General features: G+C 31.9%; 1 protein-coding gene across 1 annotated transcript; it reads right to left on the bottom strand.

The window, feature by feature from the left end:
• Nucleotides 1-3,061: 3,061 nt before the first annotated feature.
• LOC106458419 (immunoglobulin-binding protein 1-like) lies at nt 3,062-16,601 on the bottom strand. The gene is made up of 6 exons (XM_013917930.2): nt 15,935-16,601; nt 10,618-10,687; nt 8,203-8,291; nt 5,863-6,008; nt 4,738-4,874; nt 3,062-4,150 (listed from the first exon to the last, which is right to left on the bottom strand). Exons 1-6 carry the CDS (start codon nt 16,049-16,051, stop codon nt 4,110-4,112), a joined length of 600 nt encoding a protein of 199 aa, XP_013773384.1. The 5' UTR covers nt 16,052-16,601; the 3' UTR covers nt 3,062-4,109.
• Between the last annotated feature and the right edge of the window lie 5,630 nt (nt 16,602-22,231).

The raw sequence follows: 22,231 nt of genomic DNA, 5'->3' as shown, positions 1-22,231 counted from the left end.
CGGCTGAAAGGACGAGCATGTTTGGTGGGACGAGGATTCGAACCCGCGACCCTCAGATTGCGAGTCGAGCGCCTTATCCACCTGGCCATGCCGGGCCAATATCGAAGAAAAAGACGAAAGCTATGCATTTTTTAACCTTTTGTTCCCTATAAAAATCATTTTTCGTTTTGTTACGAATGTCACATTTTTTACATAAAAATGCTCATTCAATCAATTAAGAAATCCAAGTAAAATATAAATATGTCTTACTTGCATAATTCTATTTTCAGGTGCCTCCTGTCTTCTTTAATTCATATTTAGTGCAATACGTTTTTGGTTTACTCTACTCTACTCAATGTTTTGGATCTACATGGCCTGATGGTTAGCTGTTGATTCGATGATTCATGGTTCGCTAATCACTGCTCTACACTTTGAGTCGTGGGTGTTTTACATTATAGGTGGGCATATCCTAGTATTCGATAAATAAAGAGTAGCCCAGGATTTGGCAGTGGCTGCTGTTGACTAGCTGCCTTTCCTCTAGTCTTTCAGTTCAAAATTAGAGATTGCAATAAGCTTATAGTCCACGTGTAACTTCGCGCAAAAAGTCTGAAAGAAATGAACAAACCCAGTGTTTTAGTACATATTCTACACCCCGCAACTACTCAGAAGTTTTTAATGGTGCCATATCTAAGCACAGTAAATTTATGGCCTAAGAAATATGCCATTATAGTTCATAAAAGTAAATAATTAAAAATAATAATGTTTCTGAAAGGTAGATCATTTGACCATACTTGTTTCCGTTTTAATTTCTAATGTAATTGTAAAGGGATATTCGGAAGATTTTATCTTATTTGGTTGTATTTGATACATTTTGTAATCCCACACTCATACTTTAAACTGTACTCACCCACACACACGACTAACATTTTTAATGCCAACAAGCACAACTTATTTTAACGCCTTTTGTCGTCTATAGTGATGCAGATGTACACACGTGTGCTGAAGAAAGCGTCTGTTTGAGAGCACAGCCACATTGGGCTATCTGCTGTGTCCATCACGTGGAGTTGAACCCAGGATTTTAAGAGTTGTAAGTCCATACACTTACCACTGTCCTACCAGGAAATTGAAGCAAGTGTATTATAACAGAGATATATCTATATCATATTGATATACTACAAGAAATGATTTTCTTTGGTGGAAACAAGACAAGCGACTCTTAGGGCATCCACCAGCGAGTTAAAAAATAACATACAAAATTAAAATGTATATATTGTTTTTATTTCTGCAAAAGTGGAACAAAATATGAAATATTTTACCTCTTAAAATGATAATTAATCATATAATTTGAAACTTTAACTAAAAATATAGATGTATTCGGGAAGACAAGTCTCCTTAAACCTCCCACTACCACATAATCTACTAATGGATTGATTGCCCTACTGCATCAGCTATATTACCCGATTAAGTCATGAGTACTGTTTTGACAGTGTATTACTGAACCCTGCCCACTTGTGGCTCAGCTGTGTGACTGAGGCTTATATTTCTTAAATTCGGAGTTCGATCCCTGTAGTGGGTTCGATGCATATGTCTTTATGCTTAAAATAAATGGTTATTCAACTCTGTATGTTTGATAAGTCATCTGTTACATACACTAACAAAAACCAGCATGAGTATAAATATTAACAACTAAATATTTCAATTGATAAAACATTTGTACCACTGACAAATTACTTGGTCATAAAAATATGTTAAGTTGTTTATCAAAATTAATTTCTGTACTAAATTCATGATGCACTCCTTGTGAACCTCATATTCTGTAAAGTTACTGGCCCTTCAAACAAAAAATTTAGAAAAAAAATACTAAGAAGCTTACAAGGAATTTCAATAGAATATCAGTAAACTGCAAAGTAAATAACAGAATTTATATAAACATACAAGAATATTCTTATTTTCGTTTCTAATTTAGAATGTCTGTACTTTACTAGGAAATTATCAAATGTCAGTTCAATTTTAAGGTAACATAAAAAAAAAATTGTCAAAGTGAACCAAAAAAAAAGGTTCAAACTCGATGAATTGAAACTGTTTAATCTGAAGGACACATTAATGTGTATGTAGGCTTGAAGGCTAGTTAGAGACCCACTGGGTTCATGTACAGCCACCCTTAATTTTCAAAGACTAAAAAGAGGGAAGGCAGCCAGGCAAACAAGTAACACCCATCATCACATGGGCTTTTTTCAAAAAACTAAAAAATTTAAAAGTTATTGATTTATTAAAAACAAGTATATAAAAATCACTGATTCAATGACAACTAATTATAGATGGTTTTTCCCTTTAAGCTATTTAAGTACATTAAATAGCAATATATGTAAGAGTGTGTGTAAATTTGTGGGTGTACAAACACACACATTGTACCTGAGCTACTTTTGATTAGTACTTCAAAATTTTCTCTACAAATGTCGCTCTCAACAAAGCTGTTGCTGCCCATTTCACCTTTGTTCATCACGAATATCTTGTCTAAATCATCTATAAAAATAGTGATATATGGTTTAAAAAATATCGTAAGCAGATTGTAAAGATAAAAAAAGGCAAAAATTCATCGGTGACTAATCAAGAGACAGGTGCATGATCGACACAGGAAGCAAATATTACAATGTATCATTACAGTGGTGCAAAAAAATTAAAATCGGTTGGTGAATTTGTATAAATATTCCAATACTGCGCTTTCTTTTACTCAAGCATTCAATATTTCATAAATATTTATATATTACTTTATATATAACTATGAATTATCTTTATCTCATAATGATATTGTTGATAAACATGCGTAAAAGTCCTGCATATGGTTATTGAAGCACTGTTTCAGATCTTTTTGCCCAATTCCTGCAGTCTACCTGACATAATTTCAGATAGTATGAAAGCACCTACAATTTCACATTTCTGAGATACTGCCAAAGCAATTCAATAGTTATGATAGTTTTAGCCAATCAGAAGTTAAAATGTGTGATACAAAATTGCACATTACAAAACATCACCAGCATGTAAGTAAGATTTGAATATTTTGCACTAGTTCTCTTGGCAATAATGAATAATGACTGCCTTTATTTTGGTTTCTGATGCAAGACTACACTTTGTATTTCATACATCATTATCAGTAACAATATTAACCCTTTAAGTGTTATCACTGTACGAGATACAGTAGTCCGTGAGAATGCTATCACCATCTAACATACGGGTTTATTTTCCCTTCACTCTTTGAATCCGTATCGGCACTCTCACGAGGTAACTAGTCAGAGCGCCAATACAAATTCAAAGGGTGGCAGGAAAAATAAACCTGTATGTTACACAGTGATAGCATTCTCACGGACTACTGTATCTCGTATAGTGATAACACTGAATGGGTTAAACAAAAAAAATTTAATTTAATCACACTTTCCTCTAATGTCTTACGAAGTACAAGGATCTCACATAATTTAACAATACTGGTATGTTTAAATAAGAAAAATGTGTGTTTATATACATTATATTAAACATTACATTAAATTGAATACTCTTAGAAATATTGTTATAATGCTTAATAAGATATACTAACTAATGTTTTATGAATAGAATGGAATATCTTGGATCCTAAGTTCTGATCTATACAAGTGTATATGTTATGTAAAGTGTCTTGAGAACACTAAGTAACAAAAACAATAAATATGTCATTTGTATTACATACTTCATACTGCTATTAATAGAACTTAAAACATTTCACAATTCCAAAAGTATATTGTGATATTACTGCATATGAATGTTTGATAAATCCAGAACTATTCATACTAGGTTTACATTATTAACATATAAATTAAAAAAGAAAAAAGTGGGTTAGAATAACTGGTAGTTAGCATATAAAAACAAAACTTTGACTAATGCAGTTCAGATACAAGTTTTTATATTTAATTTTTATTTAATGTGATAAAAATCAATGTTTTTGTAGGTACATACAATATTTAAATATTATTACTAGCATCTGAATGGGTACTTCACATGTGATTTTTTTTTTGCCACAATTTTTGTCTCCTCCACTAATGGTGATAATACAAATAATGTATCCCGTAAATTTAGCTGAACAGCCAACTCAACCTCCACCATCATCCCATATTTTTTCGGTTGCCCCAGCCTCTTCTATGATCTATTTTGAAAGAAAAATAAACTTTGACTGGTTTTTGCATAAAATTAACTTTAATTTGTTCAAAGATATATAAAACATACCTTTCTTTATACATAAACTGAAAACGAACAAAATAATAAACATATACATTTTTGCAGGTTATAAAAACACTAATATATCTTAATGAAGTAAACATATGCCAGAAGCATTCTCTAAAACAAAAGTCTTGAGAAAGAATTCAAATATAGGGAGGCCCCAAACAGGACTCTGAATCATTATAAACATAGTGTTTATCTTTTCAAAATGACCTACTCTATTCTTAATTACATTACTGTTTACAAGTTTCATATATAAAAAATGCTGGCAGAAAATATGTTGTTTTCTATACATGTTTTATAGAAACCAATTTCTCCTGTGCCAACCAATAATTTACTTTTTAGAACAATAACTTTTCAATAACTTGGTGAAGGTCTCATCACTTACATTAATAATAAATGAACCAAATATCCTCTGGAAGATGAAGTCCACAGTGAACTTTTCAGTATGTTATCAAAATATTTCTTTCATAAATAAAACTTTAAAAAACACATTACAAAATATTTATGTACCATCTTTCCATTCATCCCACTCTCTTGCTTTCTTCAAAGTTTCATGGTCTTCTGTTTCTTCCTTCTGTTCCTTTTCAGTTTCTTCTTTTTCTGCATTTAAAGTGTCTAATTCAGAGTTCTTGTCTTGAAGACTGGAACTAGCAAAAACAAACAAAAAAAAAAACATTTATAATTCCATCAAGGTTTTATATAGAACTTGAAGATTTGGCACATGATACATTTTGTAAATGAAATGTCCAGAAAAAATAAAAGTAACTAAGAAAACAACATCTAAATATCTTGCACAGTACAATAATCACATTTAAATGTTTAATTTTTCTTTTTTCATATGACTATTTGCATTAGCTTCAAATTGTAAAACAAAATTAAGAATTAAACTATACTTACAAGAAGTTGAAAGCCCTAAAAGATCCCCCAAATAAATCCAAGATTCCATAAACACAAAACATTTAAATTCACTTTTTTCAAAATAAACATAATGCTTAGACCCACAAAAAGAAAACTAGTAAACGAATATAAAAATATATTCATTTCTAAACCTTAAGTTGTTTTGGTTTGAAAACAAGTGTATTTGTGATAAATAAATTAACCCTTATTTTACATCAAAAATTTTCTTTTTAAAATAAAAAGCAAAATTGAAAATCAATTCTTAACTTATAAATAGACCCAATTATTTGTAAATTAAAATTGATGTAAGTTTGTTTGTTTTAGCACACTGGCCAACACAGGGAATTTCACCTCAGATTTTAGCATTGTAAGTCCATAAACTTACCACTGATCCACCAGAGGATCAGAAGATAATGTAAAAATAAAAGTTTCTTTCACTTTATAATCAAAAATGCCAAATCTTAAAATAAATTTGGTTCATTTTAGAAAGTGTAAAATTTGAAATAAAATCAACACATAAATGTAATTTCAGTATCTCAAATCCAAATATTGCAGAAGTAATTTAACCAATGTTATTATACATGTACCTCTTAGTTGAGATGATAATTTTAAATTTTCCTAAAGTTTCATGCTTTTTTAAAAGCAAATTTATATTCTTGTAAATTTAATTCAATAAAATTACCAATACTTAACCCTTTCTAAAATTCGACTGTGTCTTGTATCTTTTCTAATACTTACACTTGAAATTTATGTTGATTCTGTGAATTATCTCCATATTTTTGTTCATAGAATTCATCAACAGTCATTGCAGGAATGCCTGGGTATCCAGCACCAAACACCTTCTTCTGCATTTCATTCCTTGTGATTATTATAGGTTTCAGCATCTAAACAAAATTAATATAACCATAACTATGAGTAATTACATGTAAGTGGACTCGTATGAAACTGTTCAGACTAGGCTACATTTCAGTTTACAAACAGCTCAGTATACAAGAAGCTCAGTTTCTTACTAGGCATTTTTTACAGCATTTTAAAAATTGTACAAATTTATGCAAGCCTATGACCGTATCAGAGTTTTGTAAAATGTTATCTACAAAATGAATTTTTCTTCCCTGAAGAAATGTTTAATCTTTCATTAAAAACAAAATTGATTAATATATCTTGAAAAAGTCTGTGAACAAAAGTGTTTTAAATAATGTTTGACATTCCAAGCAATTACAGTGATTATATAAAATACTTTGGAAAATATATTATTATTGTATTCATTACAATGTTACCTTTCAATATATAAATTGTTAGATTAAAAAAAAAACCTTATAATGAGTGGAAGCAACTGATACTTAGGGCAAAGAAACAAGATGAAAACTAGCTGAAAGGAAGCTTTTGATAGTTTTCTTTCATTAGTTTTCCAAACAGTGAATAAGACAAAACAAACAATAATAGAAAAGGATGTTCCACCAATATTTTTTTTTGTCTTCATAGCTTCTAGTACTTTATATTAAAGGTATATCCCTCCACCAGAAGCAACAAAAATAAGAAATTCATAAATAATCTACCTGCCTTTATAACTTGAGAATAGTTGGATACATATGAACACTTCTTGGTACACTTACTTAACTAAAAACTTTGTACCCCAACAGATCAATAATTTACAATACAATGACCTCCAGTTCTAGGCAAAATTTAGTAAAAAGTCATACTTAAAAATGAGGAAATTAAACAATACTAAGAACAAAATTTTAAAATCTAATAGACTAATGCGATACTATACAAACTATGTTTTTCAACTTGTATACTAGTGTAATGAATGTTTTAAAATAAGAGTCTATAAAAAGAAGCATATAAAATTTCAAAACTTGGGCAGGCAAAATTGTTGAGGAATGTCATTTTTAATAATAATAAAATTTATAATAAACATTCAAGTATATATGCAGTGTTTATTAACTTGATGATGTCATTAATGCCATTTAATGTAATGATTTTATTACTTCCATTCAAAAAATGAAATTTCAGAGTTTTATGAAAAAGATAAACATAATGTTAGTGGTTTTAAAACATAGTATATAATTTAGTTTTATAGTGCCATTTAGAAGAGCATACAGTGCACTTAAGATACATTTTTAGCCGTTCATTTTTACAGCTCTGAAATTTACACATCATCATGAATCATGTCTAAAATTAAAACATACTGCTCTAATTCTTAACATGTAATTTTTCTAAGGATAGTAGCTTAGGAATATTTATGTTTCCAAAAAAATGAGAAACAGAAATGAAGTCCATACAAATGTACCAATATTTGAACTCAGCAATTAACAAAGAAACATTACTGATGTCATGAATTGTCATTGTATAGGTTACTGGTTAGTTCACACTTGGACTACTGTGTTCAGTCTTGGGCTCCTTACCCCAGAAAGGACATTGAATTGTTGGAACAGGTTCAGAAAAGGATTACTGTGATGACAGCCTGATGGAAAGGTTGTCATACAAGAAATGTTTTCTCTTGAAAAAAAATTAGAGAAGATCTCGTTGAAGTGTTTAAGATTGTACATGAATTTGGTAGTGTTGATGTATGATCATTTTTTTTAGATTTAATGGTGAAAATGGTACAACTAGGGGACACAAGTATAAATTTGAGCAGGGTAGGTGTTATCTTCAGCTAAGACAGCTTTATTTTTCTAACAAAGCAGTTGGCCTTTTCAGCAGGTTGCCTTCAGATGTGGTAGATGCAGTTAATTTAAGGAAATCTGAAGGAAGACTTGACAAATATTTGAATGGTAAGAGCTTGTTTTGAGTGTTTTATTTTAATTTTAATTTGGTATAGTGGATGAGATTGTCTAAATGTACCAACAGATTGCATGTTGTCCTTAGATAATGTGTGTGTGTGTGTGTGTGTATATGAAAGAGATGTCATAGATATGCAAAATAAGCACTATACTTGTTTCGTACCTTTAAACAGAAATATAACTAATCAGTGTACAAGGAGCAAAATTGCCACAATTTTTACATAAATAAATCATTTTTAAATTCAAAATAAGAGGAATGGAGTGTTCTCATTAAATTCTGAGTTAAATGAAGTACCTTTTTCTTTCCTGAAACATTTTTGGCTTCATGACCCTTGTCACCATCTGTTTTCCTTTTACTCAAGTGCTCAAGAATTGGCTTTTCCACTATAAAGGAAACAATTAAAAATTTATGTTATAATCAATGTTTATTATGCTCTACCTGCTTCATGTAAGTAATGGATAGTGTAGCATTATAACTCTAAAATAAGTAGTTCTTAAAGTATTTTCAACGATCATCATGCAGTATTTTTATGTATCATTCAAAGCTTGTAGTATATAAATACTACAAACCTCACTCTCTTTAGCTTTATATTTCATCTTTACAGAATTTTCAAATTACTAAAAGTTTCAGCCAGGAACTTGCTAGAATCAGTTGAAACTTGGGATGTTACTTTCTGTAGCTGTTACGATCAAGGAACTTACCTAATGTTTTGTGAAATAGCTAAACTGAGTCCTTGTTTACCTAATAAATGGACGACTACTTTGTGACCCTCACATGGAAGAGAGATACTTCCTTATTTTGGTGTCTACTTTTGAATTGGTTGACTATAGAGAGAAAGTGCTTTGTGAATGCATTTTTGGCAGTCTCAGACAGATTCTTTTCCATCTTTGAGAAGAGCAGACTCAAGACTGAATGGGCTAATACCCATCAGTGGAGTACTGTCTTTTGTTTTACTTTGTTCTACCTCTGATCTTGTAGCTGATCATGTGTTTACCAGTGAGAATTTACTTTCATTTTCTGTATTTAAATACAGCATTAGCTTTTACTTTTATTATTTCTTAGATACAACATTTTCTCTCTTAGCTTTTACTTTTATTATTTCTTAAATACAACATTTTCTCTCTTAGCTTTTACTTTTATTATTTCTTAAATACAACATTTTCTCTCTTAGCTTTTACTTTTATTATTTCTTAAATACAACATTTTCTCTCTTAGCTTTTACTTTTATTATTTCTTAAATACAACATTTTCTCTCTTAGCTTTTACTTTTAATATTTTTTTAAATATAACATTTTCTCTCTTAACCTTTACTTTTATTATTTCATACAACTTCACAGTGCAATAAAAGCTTTCCACTTAATTATCATTTTTTTTTTTATCTTCACTTCTTCTTCAGAAAAGTAAAGTTTATTTTCATGTTACACTTCATCACTTTGCTTTGTCTTCTTTTTTTTTTCAATCACCTGTGATAAATCAATACACTCATCCTTCCACATACTAAACTCAAGACCCCCTAAAGTAAGGAAAACTTATTGTAGTCTATCTAAAGCTCCCCTGAATAAAGTAACATTTCATTTTATAGAAGGTTCAGTGTGAAATGTACCAAGTAATCTAACACTCACCATTTAGATTATTGAATCTATTTTGTTGTAGCTACAAAAATGTTTTTTTATTTTATCAGTTTGTAGTAATTCAAGGATGAACCTAATCTCTGCAAAAACTAGAATTAGAGTTTTGAGCAAATTCCTGTGTCATCCCTATAATGAACCACTATCGTGGTTTCTGAGTAACTGAACAAGTGATTGGTTTCTCAGTGTTAAGACTGTTCTGCTTAAAGTTATGATGATTTTTAGAATAATTATTTTACTATTTAGTTTTGTTACATTTTATGCACCCTGTTTAGTAATGTGGTAAGTGTTGTTTGTTTTATTTTTAAAATGTTTAAGCTGTTGACTGTAACTTTGCCATCAGTTCTTAAGGTTTCTCAATTAACATTTTTGTATCTTTTATATGAAGAACATTTGGGCAAAAACCACCTTAAAAAGCAGGCTTATTCTTGAAACAACACTCAAAATGTTCATGTTCAATATTAATGCTACAAATAAATGACCTTATAACACCAATATGTTGTTTATATTTAACTAAACACTCAATGTTTCGCTTTACAGCTTCTTCAGGTGTGTTAACTAAAACATAAACTGAAACTGGCAGCACAAAGCTTCAAAATGATGCATTTACTCTTTAGTTGTTGTACCTATTTATATATAATGGTCACATCTCAAACATCACTTTCTAGTAAAGCCTACTATAAATACATAAAGAGAAATGTGTGCATTAAGAAAAGATAAATTACTTTTGTTTAAAGGTCGTTGTCAATCATGCATAAACTCATCTCACATGAATTTAGTTATACACAATTCAAAATCAGGAAATTTTATGAAAAATTTATATATTTATATTTATATGTATGTATATGGCCAACATCATGTACATATTTAAATCTATTTTTCAAACGTTGTCCAACAAATTGTTTTTGCATTTCCCATGAGAAAAAATTGCATATCCAACTATGTTATGTATGAGTGTATAATTCACACTTTAAAAATAAGTTAGGTTACTTACAAAATAAACCTCATTTACAAATTACTATTGTCATTTGTAGGAATATAATTTGAAATTCAGATTCAAATGTAGAATTTTTTTACTTACTCTCCAAGGAACCAAGTTCATCAAGAGCTGTGCTGATCCACTTTTTTATGGTTAAGAGCCAGTACTCTCTCTAAGAATGCAGCAGACATTAGAAGATACCGTGGAAAATACTTTTATGAGTAATTTTATTGTTAGTACTTGTTACAAAGACCATGCACACTTCACCTTAAAGTTATAGTAACAATTATTTAACAATCTGGAATACAAAGCATATCATGGAAAAGTATTCAAAGTACAATAGAATCGTATATTTAGGCTAGTTTTCATGTTGATAATTTCCTAATTAGTTCTCTCCGGTATTAAGCACTGACAAGTAAGATCGGTTAATTGTAAACTGTTCTAAAAACAATAAAAGCTACTCTACTCAAGCCCTACTTCTATACTATCATAAGTTTTTATTCATATTGATTCCCTTTATATGTATTATCATTGTGTAATTAATACAAGAACTTTGTGAAGAGCAGTACAGTGTATATCATTATTATGTGAAGTTTTGTTTTGACCTCACATATAAAGTAATGAAAATAAAAGGAGATCTTGAGAACACATGCTGGTTAAATCATGCTGACTTTACAATGACAGTTTATTATCACAGTTATCATATTAAAGATTTTAGAAAAAGATTGCTATGCAGTAAAGTAAGCATGATATTAATTTACAGAAACACTACTTAATTTTGTATTTATACACATACCTCAACAATCTCTTAATTATCACAAGTCATTAGTCAAATTCAAAGACAAATGTATATTAGCAATGAGACAGTAAGTTATTACAACAGATACATTCAATTAATCAACTGATATACATTCCCTTAATACCTTAAAAATAATCAACCATACTTTGATAACAGCAATACTTCATGTTCTCCTCACTGAATTTCTTTGATTCATAAAATTCTTGATAGGCCAAAGTTAACATTTTTCTAAACTGAAAATGTATTTCCAATAATACTTACCTCCACTGACACTTTAGCTATTTCTTGGTCTTCAAGGTTTCTACCTCTTTGCTCATCTAAGCATTGAACTCGCTTGCAAAATTCTCCACCAACATCAATACGCCCTCCATCCAAGTACTGTATATAAGCACCTCATTCAGATAATGTAATCACTTGTTCAAGACTTAAGCCATTCCCAATGCTAACACTGGCTCTTAGTGGGGAGGAAAGCTGGAAGAGTATCAGTGAAGGTAAGTATTATTGAAAATACATTTTCAATTTAGGAAAATGTTAACTTCCAAAACATACTTAACATTCACTGACACTTTAGCTAGAATCCCACACTGAGAAGGTGGAGGAGCCAGTTAGGGCATTATCCATACAGAAAGCATCCGCTTAGAACCTGGATGTACCAAGATAAGAGTGGTACCCAAGTGAGGAAAACCACACTACATCCAGAACAGGTATGCTCTTCACCCAGAACTGAATATTGATATCAAGGGTAGAATTGTACATGAACAATTATTAAAGGCCAGCCCCAATCAGATAGCCGAGGTTCTACCAACTTGGTGTTGGAATTAAGGGGTCTTGGTTCCTATATCCTATGTTGGTGGGACAATTGGACCGCAATGTGATATATAGATATATTTTGTATTGGATCCCAACTTGTAGCCATAAAGTGATGCATTCCCAAACCACCGGAATTACAAGAAGAAAGGAATCAACACTGAAGTGGACAAACTTTCTCTTAAGACAATCTTAACATCCCAATTAGGTAATTGAAAAGGCTGTTTGGGCCAAAGAATGTGAAAGGATTTTGAAAGATTAGACATAACTGGAGAGTTAAAAACCTTCTTATATTTGGAATATCCAAAAGAAGTCGATAAGGATATGTGCCCCCTTGACGAGAAATGTAGGATCAAAGTTCATGCTCCGCTGGTCACAAAGCGACCAATGAAGGGACCTCATATGGGCTTTTCCCAAGGGAATAGGAGATTTGAGGGATGTCCACATCCCCAAAAAAGAGAGAGAACCATTTGTGCAGTAGGAGAAGGAGACATAAGTAAAAGACTGATTGTTCTTTCCAATAGCTTGTAGTCTGATGGGAGTCGGCTGAGCCCGACCTAAGTACATGTTGTAGAAGACCCAGAGATGGACAAGGTATTGAGTTGTTGAAAGAATGGATTTCTCTACTTTGATAAGGAAGCTTCCCTTTGCGGCCTCTGGGTATCTTGTTCTGTCAACTGACAAGATGGTGCCAAAAGTAGCCAGTTGTCCAAATAATGATGTGTTCGCAGGGCAAAGGAATGCAAGTGGCAACAAAAAGCTCCTACCTTTCTGCAAAAGACATAAAGTGTTGATGCATGGCCAAAAGGCAGAGCTCTGAACTGCAGCACTTGACCCTTGTGCACAAATTGTATAAATCGGCGGGATGACTCTGCTGTGGGAATGTGAAGATATTCTTCAGTAACATCGAACTTGATCATCCAAAGACTGAGTGAAAAATGCTATTGTAAGTTGAGAAAAGATTCCATCATAAAACAAGGAGGATCCGAAAATTGATTGGATCCTGACAGATCGATAATTAGATGCCAATCTCCAGTTTTCTTGGGCACCACAAAAAGATGGGAATAAAATCCCAGAAGAACGGGATTGACCCTCTCTACCGTCCTTTTTGTCTAACAACTCTCTAATGGCTTGAGGACAAAGTTCCACTTGCTGCGGATCTGTTGAAGGTGAAAAAACAACAAGTTGGGTGGATAATGGAGGTGGAGATGTAAACTGAATGTTCAAACCTGACACCAGAACACAGATGGTGAAGGAAATCCAGCTGTTGATAAAATGATGTAATCATCCTCATACAGGACCCCCCCCAGTACATGGAAGTCACTGAGGCTGTTGGCACCGATCCATCCTAGCAGAAGATCCATGAAGATAAGGACGGATTCTATTGTGTGAACCAATAGAATGAGGGAATGAAGTTGGGGGTTGGAAAACATGATGGGCAGACACTCCCAAACTACCAGCTGTTGTCAAAGAGAGATGAAAGGCCAATGACGATAATGAATAATGTAAACGGGCAGCATCTATCCTTAATTCCAAGATCTTTGGAACTCCAGCAAATAACAAGGGACAAAGAAAAAAGGCGTCCCATAATTTCCGAAGAGCAGTAGATAGTAGACGAACACCCTCCAACAAGGCATCTCTACCCAATAAGTTCCAGCAACAAACAAGCAAGGAAACTAAGGAAAGAACTGAGGTCAACAATCTGACCATAGTTGTCATCAACAAAGGTCTCATCTCGTCCTTAAACTGGTAAGGACAACATTGATAAGCTTCAGACAAAAGTTGGAGAAAAGATAAATATTGCAGGACTGTCATGAGTGTCAGACGATTTCGAAAAAAATTTGATCTGTTTAAGGTGATCACAGGTTCCAATCTGAAATTCCACATGTCCAAAAGGGGAGTCCAGTCATTGAGACCCTAAGGATACCTCTTCCTGGTGGTCAAAAGCCAAGAAATGCTGTTCTGATAAACATGGAGGACAAGTTATAGCTATCTCTTCATGTAATTGATTAGCAAATCTCCCAGCATGAACAGCACTATCTGGAGATGGAGAAAGAACTAAGTAGTCACTTGCCATCGTTTCTGCCAACAAGGAAGGAGTAGACTCAAAAGCAACAGGGGATAAGCCAAAAACCTCACAAAATCAATTAACCAACTGAATAAAAGGAGCAGGAGGTGGTTGATCTAGATTGTCTTCTGTTGAAATGAACCTGGTAAACAAAGGAGCCAGAAAAAGGGAATCTAAATTCTCCCCAGCATGTCCAGGATAATTGGCAAATTCCAGATAGCAGAGGTGGAATAGGGGAAGTTTGGTTAGCCTCTATGGTGGAAATGTTAACTCAGGAATTCATGTCTGAAAAATGGCATTTTTTTTTTTAAATAAACTAAATTTTCACTGTAGAAAACAGAAATCGACATTGAAAGTCACAACTGAAAAACTTTAACAATCACAGTGCTCCTGTATAGAAACCTATGCTGAACACTTTGTCAAGAAAGAGTGATTACATTATCTGAATAAGGTGTTTAAATACAGTACTTGGATAGAGGGTGTACCGATGTTGGTGGAGAACTTTGCAAATTAGATATTGCCAAGGACATTCAAGTGGGGTATAAAAGACTGGAGCAAGCGAGTTCAATACTTAGATGGGCAAAGAGAAGATCGAGAAATAGCTGAAGTGTCAGCAAATGATAAGTATTTCCAATTTGATGACGAGGAACCCACTTTGAGACTAATAATGCTTGGAGATAGCTGGAATGGGTAATGAAGAAAAACTTTAATATAAGTTTAACATAACAGCAAATGGACAACATTTCGACAAGGTTTTGTCTTCATCAGGTGATGATGACAAAACCATGTCAAAACGTTGTACATCTGTTGTTAAACTTATAATAAACTTTTTCTTCATTACCCATTCAAGCCATCTCCAAGAATAATAAGTATGTTTTGAAATGCACAGTTTCTATTTGAGTATTATTAATTCATAAAAATTCAAAAACTTTCTACTGAAAGAAAGAACATTAAATGAGATAAATTTGAAAGATCTGAACAAATTCTGAAGGTTTAATTTCTCCAACACTGCGTCACCTTTCTGGATTTTGAATTTAGCCTGATGGACATTACTATGGTTGACTTAAGAACATGTACAGTAAAACTTCATGCAATTTTCAACAAAATGAAATCAAATTTTGAGCTTACATATAGTAAAAAAGTGTAACTTGTATTCACAAAACACCTATGCCCCCACTAATGTTACACTGTTTGTTGAAGTCTCTCCAATTTGATTGACTTTGACCTTCAACAAATGGCATTCAAAATTTAATCAAACTTTGTATGTAGTACTTATTGTACAAGTTTAGTGAATATCCATTCATCATGTATTGAAGTATTACGTCCACAAGGTTGGAGAATATTTTTTATGTACCAATGGTTATATGACTTTGACCCATAACTTTAACAATTTATTCAAATTTAGAGCTTTGTATGTAATAACTGCTGTATGAGTTTCGTCAAAATTCATCCATCCAATCTTGAGATATTCTGTCCACAAGATCAGGAGATGAACAGATAGACAGGAGAAGACCAATATGCCCCACTCTACTTCTCTAAGAAATGGAGGCATAAAAACAACAGATGTTTTAAAGTTTCAACTATGTCTAGGAGGTTAGAAAAGACAATGAGAGCTATTACCTAGGCTAGCCATATTGACTTACATGGCAGTACTTATTATTCAAGTATGCCTTCAGATAGGAAAAATTCATATACAATTTTAACATACAATATTACAATAAATCAAAAACTGTTGATAGACATACCACAATTTCTTCATCTGTGGATGGATTTTCAATACATTTTTCCAGATCATTTAATTTATTTTCCATTTCTTTTTGTTTTTTGTATCTTGCAATTTTTTCTTGTCTTTTTTTCCCCATTGCTGATAATTCTGAAAGATTTATCGGAGCTCCTGAAGATGTGAACTTTTCACTTGTGAAGGCATCAGGTTCTAGAAGTTCTATTTTCTCTATATTATAATCATTACAACGTTGAAGAAAGTCTCTAAAGTAAACCTATAATGGGTCAAAAAATTACATTTTTCTACATATTTCATTCAAAATCTTCAAACTACTAATTTCAAACACACTATGTACTTTTCATTTATTTGCAAAACACCAATCAACCATGAATAAAATAGTATTTAGGTTTTTATAATGCATAATCCAATCACTTCTCAGTACACCAAATTACAGTTCATTGTTAAAAACCTTAGATTGTCAGTTTAATAATACACTCAAAAACAAAAACTAACAACCCGAAAGAAATACAATTCTAAATAACTCGAAAAACAATTTTTTTCAATATGTTACTATTCACAATTCACTCTAAAGAATCCCACAGTAGTTGCATGACTGAATGACAATTTAATTTTTGTATTAGTTATCTGTGCTCTTTCTCATTTTTTTTCTCTGAAAGACCAACAGTCAAATCCTAGTTTCTTTCTTTCTCTTATATATTTCTTTATGTTTTTGTTCATAACTAGTGTGAAGCCTGTTTGACATATTTTGTCTTAAATTATTTGCATTTCCTTTTAGTTCTTTTATCTGTATATAAATGTTTTCTGACAATTTTGCCTACAGTTATTTCATTTAATCAAGGATTATACACTTTGCTGTGATTTTAAATTATGATTTTACATATTTTTAAGTATTTTTAAAATACAACGTTTTATACTCAAATTTTATTGTTTACAGGATGTAGGAAAAGTGGGACTGAAGAGTAGTGAAAGCTATGAAACTGGTTCTCTAAATAGAAAGTAATTTTTAAATAATTGTAAAAGTTAAAAGGAAGAATAAAACAAACTGCTGCATGAAATACATATAATTTTGTCTTTAAGCAAGACCCATCATAACATGGAGTCAGAATGTTTTTTAGATGGAGTGAACACTAAGATTAAAGGCTAAGGGATTGGTAAATCAAGAGTCTAGCCAAATTCCTTCCTTAACATGTTCACTGCCACTGGATGCACATGTTCTTCTAAAGGTATGTTAGCCAGTGCCACTGACACATAGATGCATCTGTGCATCAACAAAAGAATTGAGGCAAATGCATTTTATTCGAGTCAGTATGCATTAAAAATCAATTCTGTTGTGGCAGTTCTCACTTGAGGGTCTCCTTGCATAGCAATTTTGCTTGGTTATGGATTTTATATATATATATATATATATATATATATTCCGTTTGTCTTTTATAAAATGGATAAAAATATTGCTCCTTCAAAGCACATGATAAAAAAGAATTCAAAACCCCACAGAAACTTTAATGTGATATTTCCATGACTATGATTCACCTTTCTTGTACATTTTAAACGTAACCAAAACCCATGACAAGATATAGAAAATAGATGACATACACGTGCATCATTCGGCACTCATAACATAACTTTAGATGCAGTGCTGATGATGCTCATGTGCATCAAGATACAGATTTTAGTTGAATAAGCATATATGCCCATAAATACTCTACCTGATATTATTTTGCATCATTATTTGGCATGGTTATCGATCTACGAGGTGGCACTTAATAACCACTAAGATTACCACCATTCTAGATTTGTTAGCTTAATTAGCTAAAGTATCTGTCCAGTAAGCACAGTGTCAGATTTGAATCTCATCCAATCTCAATTTTCACTTCTTCAGAAAATTTCTTGAGGTATCATAAGCTCCAAACAAACCTTGTTTCCACATAAATATCACTGCACACAAAATGAAACTCTATGTACTACATTAAAAAATCTTAATGTTTTTTATATGAGACCTGAAAGCATTTGTGGGAGGAACATGTAGCCAAATTCCTGGATATATAGTACTTACATAAATGAATAAAATAGATTGCATTCAAAAAACTGTCTCTGATATATTTTATAAATGATGTGGTACATGATTACGAGTATAGAAGTCTATTGGTTATATTTTATAATGATTTGGTACATGATTACGAGTATAGGAGTCAAAATATAACAATAAACTCCTGTACTCATAAGCATGTACCAAATCATTTATAAAATATAACCAATAAACTCCTCTTTCCACATGTGCCTTGAAGTGCACAGTGTATTATTACACCAAATGCTGAATTGTAGTTGTAATAAAAGCTAAACATTTCATAAATTCTAGGATGCATTTATACTCAAAGCTAAGAGTTTAGATATGTAAAATACATATATATAAAAAGAGTTAACATGACCATGTATTTTATAGGTTAATTGAAATGGTCCTTTGGTTCAGTAAGTATTAAACAGGAAGAACAGATCACTCGTGAGCACTGAGCAGTGAGTACAAGTGAAGAGCTTGGGGGTGAGCCATGTGAACCAGCTAGACTAATGACAAACAGTACAAATATCAAATCATTACAACCCAAAAGTAACACTACTGATTTAAAGTTCCAATACTTTTTACAAAATCTTCAATACAATTTCCAGTTTACCTGTCATTTTAAAATACAAGAATATTTCAAGTTTTTAATTCAAGTGCATGTTACTAATTACATGAACAAATCAAATGCTACTCTTAACACCCAAGCATACTACCATGCCTGATATTTTTCTGCATCAACTATCTAAAAAAAACAACAATCATCACTGATATACTGTAATCTTATAAAAAATTGAATTATATCATTGTAAACATTTATTTAACATTCAAAAGACATTAGCAAATATTCTATTTAATATAGTCAAAATGTTTGTTTGTTTTTCAGAGCAAAGCCAAAGTAGGTTATCTGCTTGGTCCACCTCAAGGAATCAAATCCAGGATTTTAGCATTGTAAACCCGTAGATTTATAGTTGTCCCACTAGGAGACAAAGTCAGAATAATTAAAATATTCAAGTTTGCCTTAAAATAATTGTAGTCGACACTGCATGTCGATATATGTTTTCTAGTAGCTAGAATCATCTTTCTATTGTCCTCCATTAAAACTTTGCCAAGTCTATAAGTTCAGAAACAAAATTATTATATTGACAGTATAAAAAATATATATAATTATCTCTTTAGGTGGATTTATTAAAATCTGTTAAAAATGTAAAACAGATATAAATACACAACTTTATTATTTGATATTGGTTAGCATGATATAAGTAACAAACTTTACTAAGCCTTGAGCTATAGCATCCGTCTGTCAGATTCAACAGTGTATTTAACTTGAAGTTTTAAAGTGAATCACTCTTTCAGTTATATGGAGGACACTTGGATGTATTTTCTTAGAAAAAAATGTTCTGTGCTATATATCCATAAAAATTGGCAGATTTACTTACTGAGAACTTTTGGTAAAACATTCAGATCTAATTAATTCAGTTGTGTTGAGCATTAATAACTAATTAGGATAATAGGAATCCTTTGTTTTAACTTAATTGTCAAATATAGCATCTAAAAGTTATCTACTTAAATCTACATATTATTGAAGTTGTTCACGCTGTATTAAAGTTTGGTATTGCAATTTTGTGTAGAAATCTATATTAAAACTTAGGATCAGGGCTTAGCTTCAGCTAATATCTGCATAAGAAATCATCTACTTTTTAGGTTACACATTAATGCATGAGACCAGCATGGTGTGACACTATAGTAATTAGTATAATTTAATCCTAACTTCACAGCAATATTCACTATTTTCTGTACCAATGCTAATATAAATAATAAAGTCAATGCTGTAAATGAGGTATAAAAACTTAAAATTATTGAAAGTACAGACACAAGGGGATATAACTTATTCCAAAGTATGATAAAACATGAAATAGTTTTTGAAATTGCAGATCAAACACCTTATTAAATATGGCATTTTGAGGTTACAGTTTTTTTTTTCATGAGTATTATAATAGTAACACTTTCCTGTTTGTATTATATTAGGTACCTCCTCCTCCCTGCTTTACTGGGAAGCCTAACAAATATGATCACACAAGAAGATAGAATGGAAGTTATAAGACTGTCAGAAGTAAGTCTAGTCTTCATAGTGGACTTTGGTAACCTAGACTGTACACGCAAGGAGTATCATGTCTGCATAATATTGTGAGATAATTTGGTGATAAAAATCTTATTATCATTACAAAATTAATATCTGCTTGGATAGGATTTCATTGGATAGTTCAATAACTGATCAGAGCATATACTGTTCCATCCTTATTTTTAAGTGTTTTAATGACAAAAGTTTATAAAAAACATTGTTTTGAAAGAAAATGTAAGACACATTCTCCAAGATATGCTGTGAGGCAATAATGTGATAATTATGTTTGTATTCTGTGGGGAAAATGAAAACAACAAAATTTTCTCACTGACACAGCAATTATTGTCTTGTGGGAATTTGGATATTAATCTCTGAAAGTTTGAAACCATGTGCACCACTACAGGTCATCAGTTCTGACAATGACAACAATAAATTTTCCTTTGATATACTGATAAATGCAAAGGGAAAAAACTAATATTAGCCATTAAAAAGGTAAGTCTAAGATGAAGGAACAACCTAAAACTGTCCATCCAATATGCAGTATCTGTTTCTATTCTTGGATGGAAGTGAAGGCAAGACATGCATTAAAAATCAAGAAAAAGAAATAAACATTGTAGTGGGTATATTCTGGTGGTTATTGAAAATAAATGGGTTGGTCACTGAAAATAAAAGTTGTGTGAAGGTTATTGTATCTAGTGTACACGTTTGTTTACAATGTAGGTTAGTGAAATAGCCTGGGGTAATAATAATTGCTGTGTCAATTTATCTCTGTTTAATAATGTATTTCTCAAGTCACACCTTCATTTTTCATTTTTAATCGAGTTAAAAATAGAAACTTATCAAGTTTTAATGAACATGTCTTACTGTCATGGACTGAATATGACTTTGGTCTGACACGGAATGTGTTGTACACTTTAATTAATATTGCAGAGATATTTATCAAACATAAACAACAAAACTTGCAACTATACAGTTCTATCAGGCATGTTCAGTCTAAGATGCTCCGACATAAAAAAATCCAAAGAAAAGCACTACAGCAATCAAATATTAGGTCATCAAGAAATTTGTCACATTTTGGAACACTTTCATTAACCACCCCCCAAAAAAACGTACATCACGTATAATAGTTAAACGAACCACCTAAACGTCACGTTAGTGTAGCCTGTATAATGTGTATAGTTTAGTGTACTCTAATCCTTTATAGTGATGGCACACGATGAGACACACATTTGGCATGTAATGCTGTTTGAATACAAGAAGGGAAACAATGCCTCTGTAGCCACAAAGAATATCAAAGAAGTTTATGGAAATGTTTTGAACATTCGTAAGTGTCAACGATGGTTCGGCAAATTTCATTCAGGTGACTTTAGCCTTAAAAACTGTGATGGCAGGGGCCAACATGTTGGAATTGATATTGATACTCTGAAGACGCTTGTTGAGTCTAACCTAAGGCAACACACTCATGAAATGGTCCTGAAATTGCATGTCTCTCATGAAACAATACATAAACATCTAAAGAATATAGGAATACTCCACAAAGAAGGTGTTTGGGTGCCTCACGAACTTACTGATGATCATCGTTTCCAATGTGTGAATGTTGCTTCATCTCTACTGGCGCATAATGCGCGTGAACCATTTTTGGACAGAATTGTCACAGGTGATGAAAAATGGATACTCTATGCAAATATTAAATGCCAAAAACAATGCCTCAGTCCAGAGAAAGTGATGCTTTGCATTTGGTGGGACATCAAAGAAGTAATTCATTTTGAACTCCTCAATCCACAACAAACTATCAATGCACAGATCTACAGTCAGCAAATGAAACATTTAAATCAAGCCCTTTATCAGAAATGCCTTTCACTCATCAATCGGAAAGGTGTTCTTCTTCTTCATGACAATGCATGTCCACATGTGGCACGTTTGATGCAACACAAGATTATGGAATTGGGTTGGGAAGTTCTCCCCTCACCCACCATATTCTCCAGATATGGCACCATCAGATTATTATCTTTTTTGTTCACTGCAACACCATCTTAATGGGAAAATGTATGCACATGTGGAAGGTGTTAAAGAGGACATCGACATGTTTTTTGCTTCAAAGCCAAGTGATTTCTTTAATTAGG

This window comes from Limulus polyphemus, unplaced genomic scaffold, assembly GCF_000517525.1.
Source record: "Limulus polyphemus unplaced genomic scaffold, Limulus_polyphemus-2.1.2 Scaffold459, whole genome shotgun sequence".
Lineage (NCBI taxonomy): Eukaryota > Metazoa > Arthropoda > Merostomata > Xiphosura > Limulidae > Limulus > Limulus polyphemus.
The sequence above is the reverse complement of the archived record's forward strand: the minus strand, read 5'-3'. Positions and strand labels throughout refer to the sequence as shown.

Coding starts and splice junctions, on each gene's coding strand:
- LOC106458419 (XM_013917930.2), bottom strand. CDS start 16,051: ATGGGGAAAAAAAGACAAGAAAAAATTGCAAGATACAAAAAACAAAAA. Junction 8,292..10,617: donor TGAACTTGGTTCCTTGGAGA/GTAAGTAAAAAA, acceptor TTTCCTTTATAG/TGGAAAAGCCAATTCTTGAG. Junction 6,009..8,202: donor ATGTTTCAGGAAAGAAAAAG/GTACTTCATTTA, acceptor AATTTTGTTTAG/ATGCTGAAACCTATAATAAT.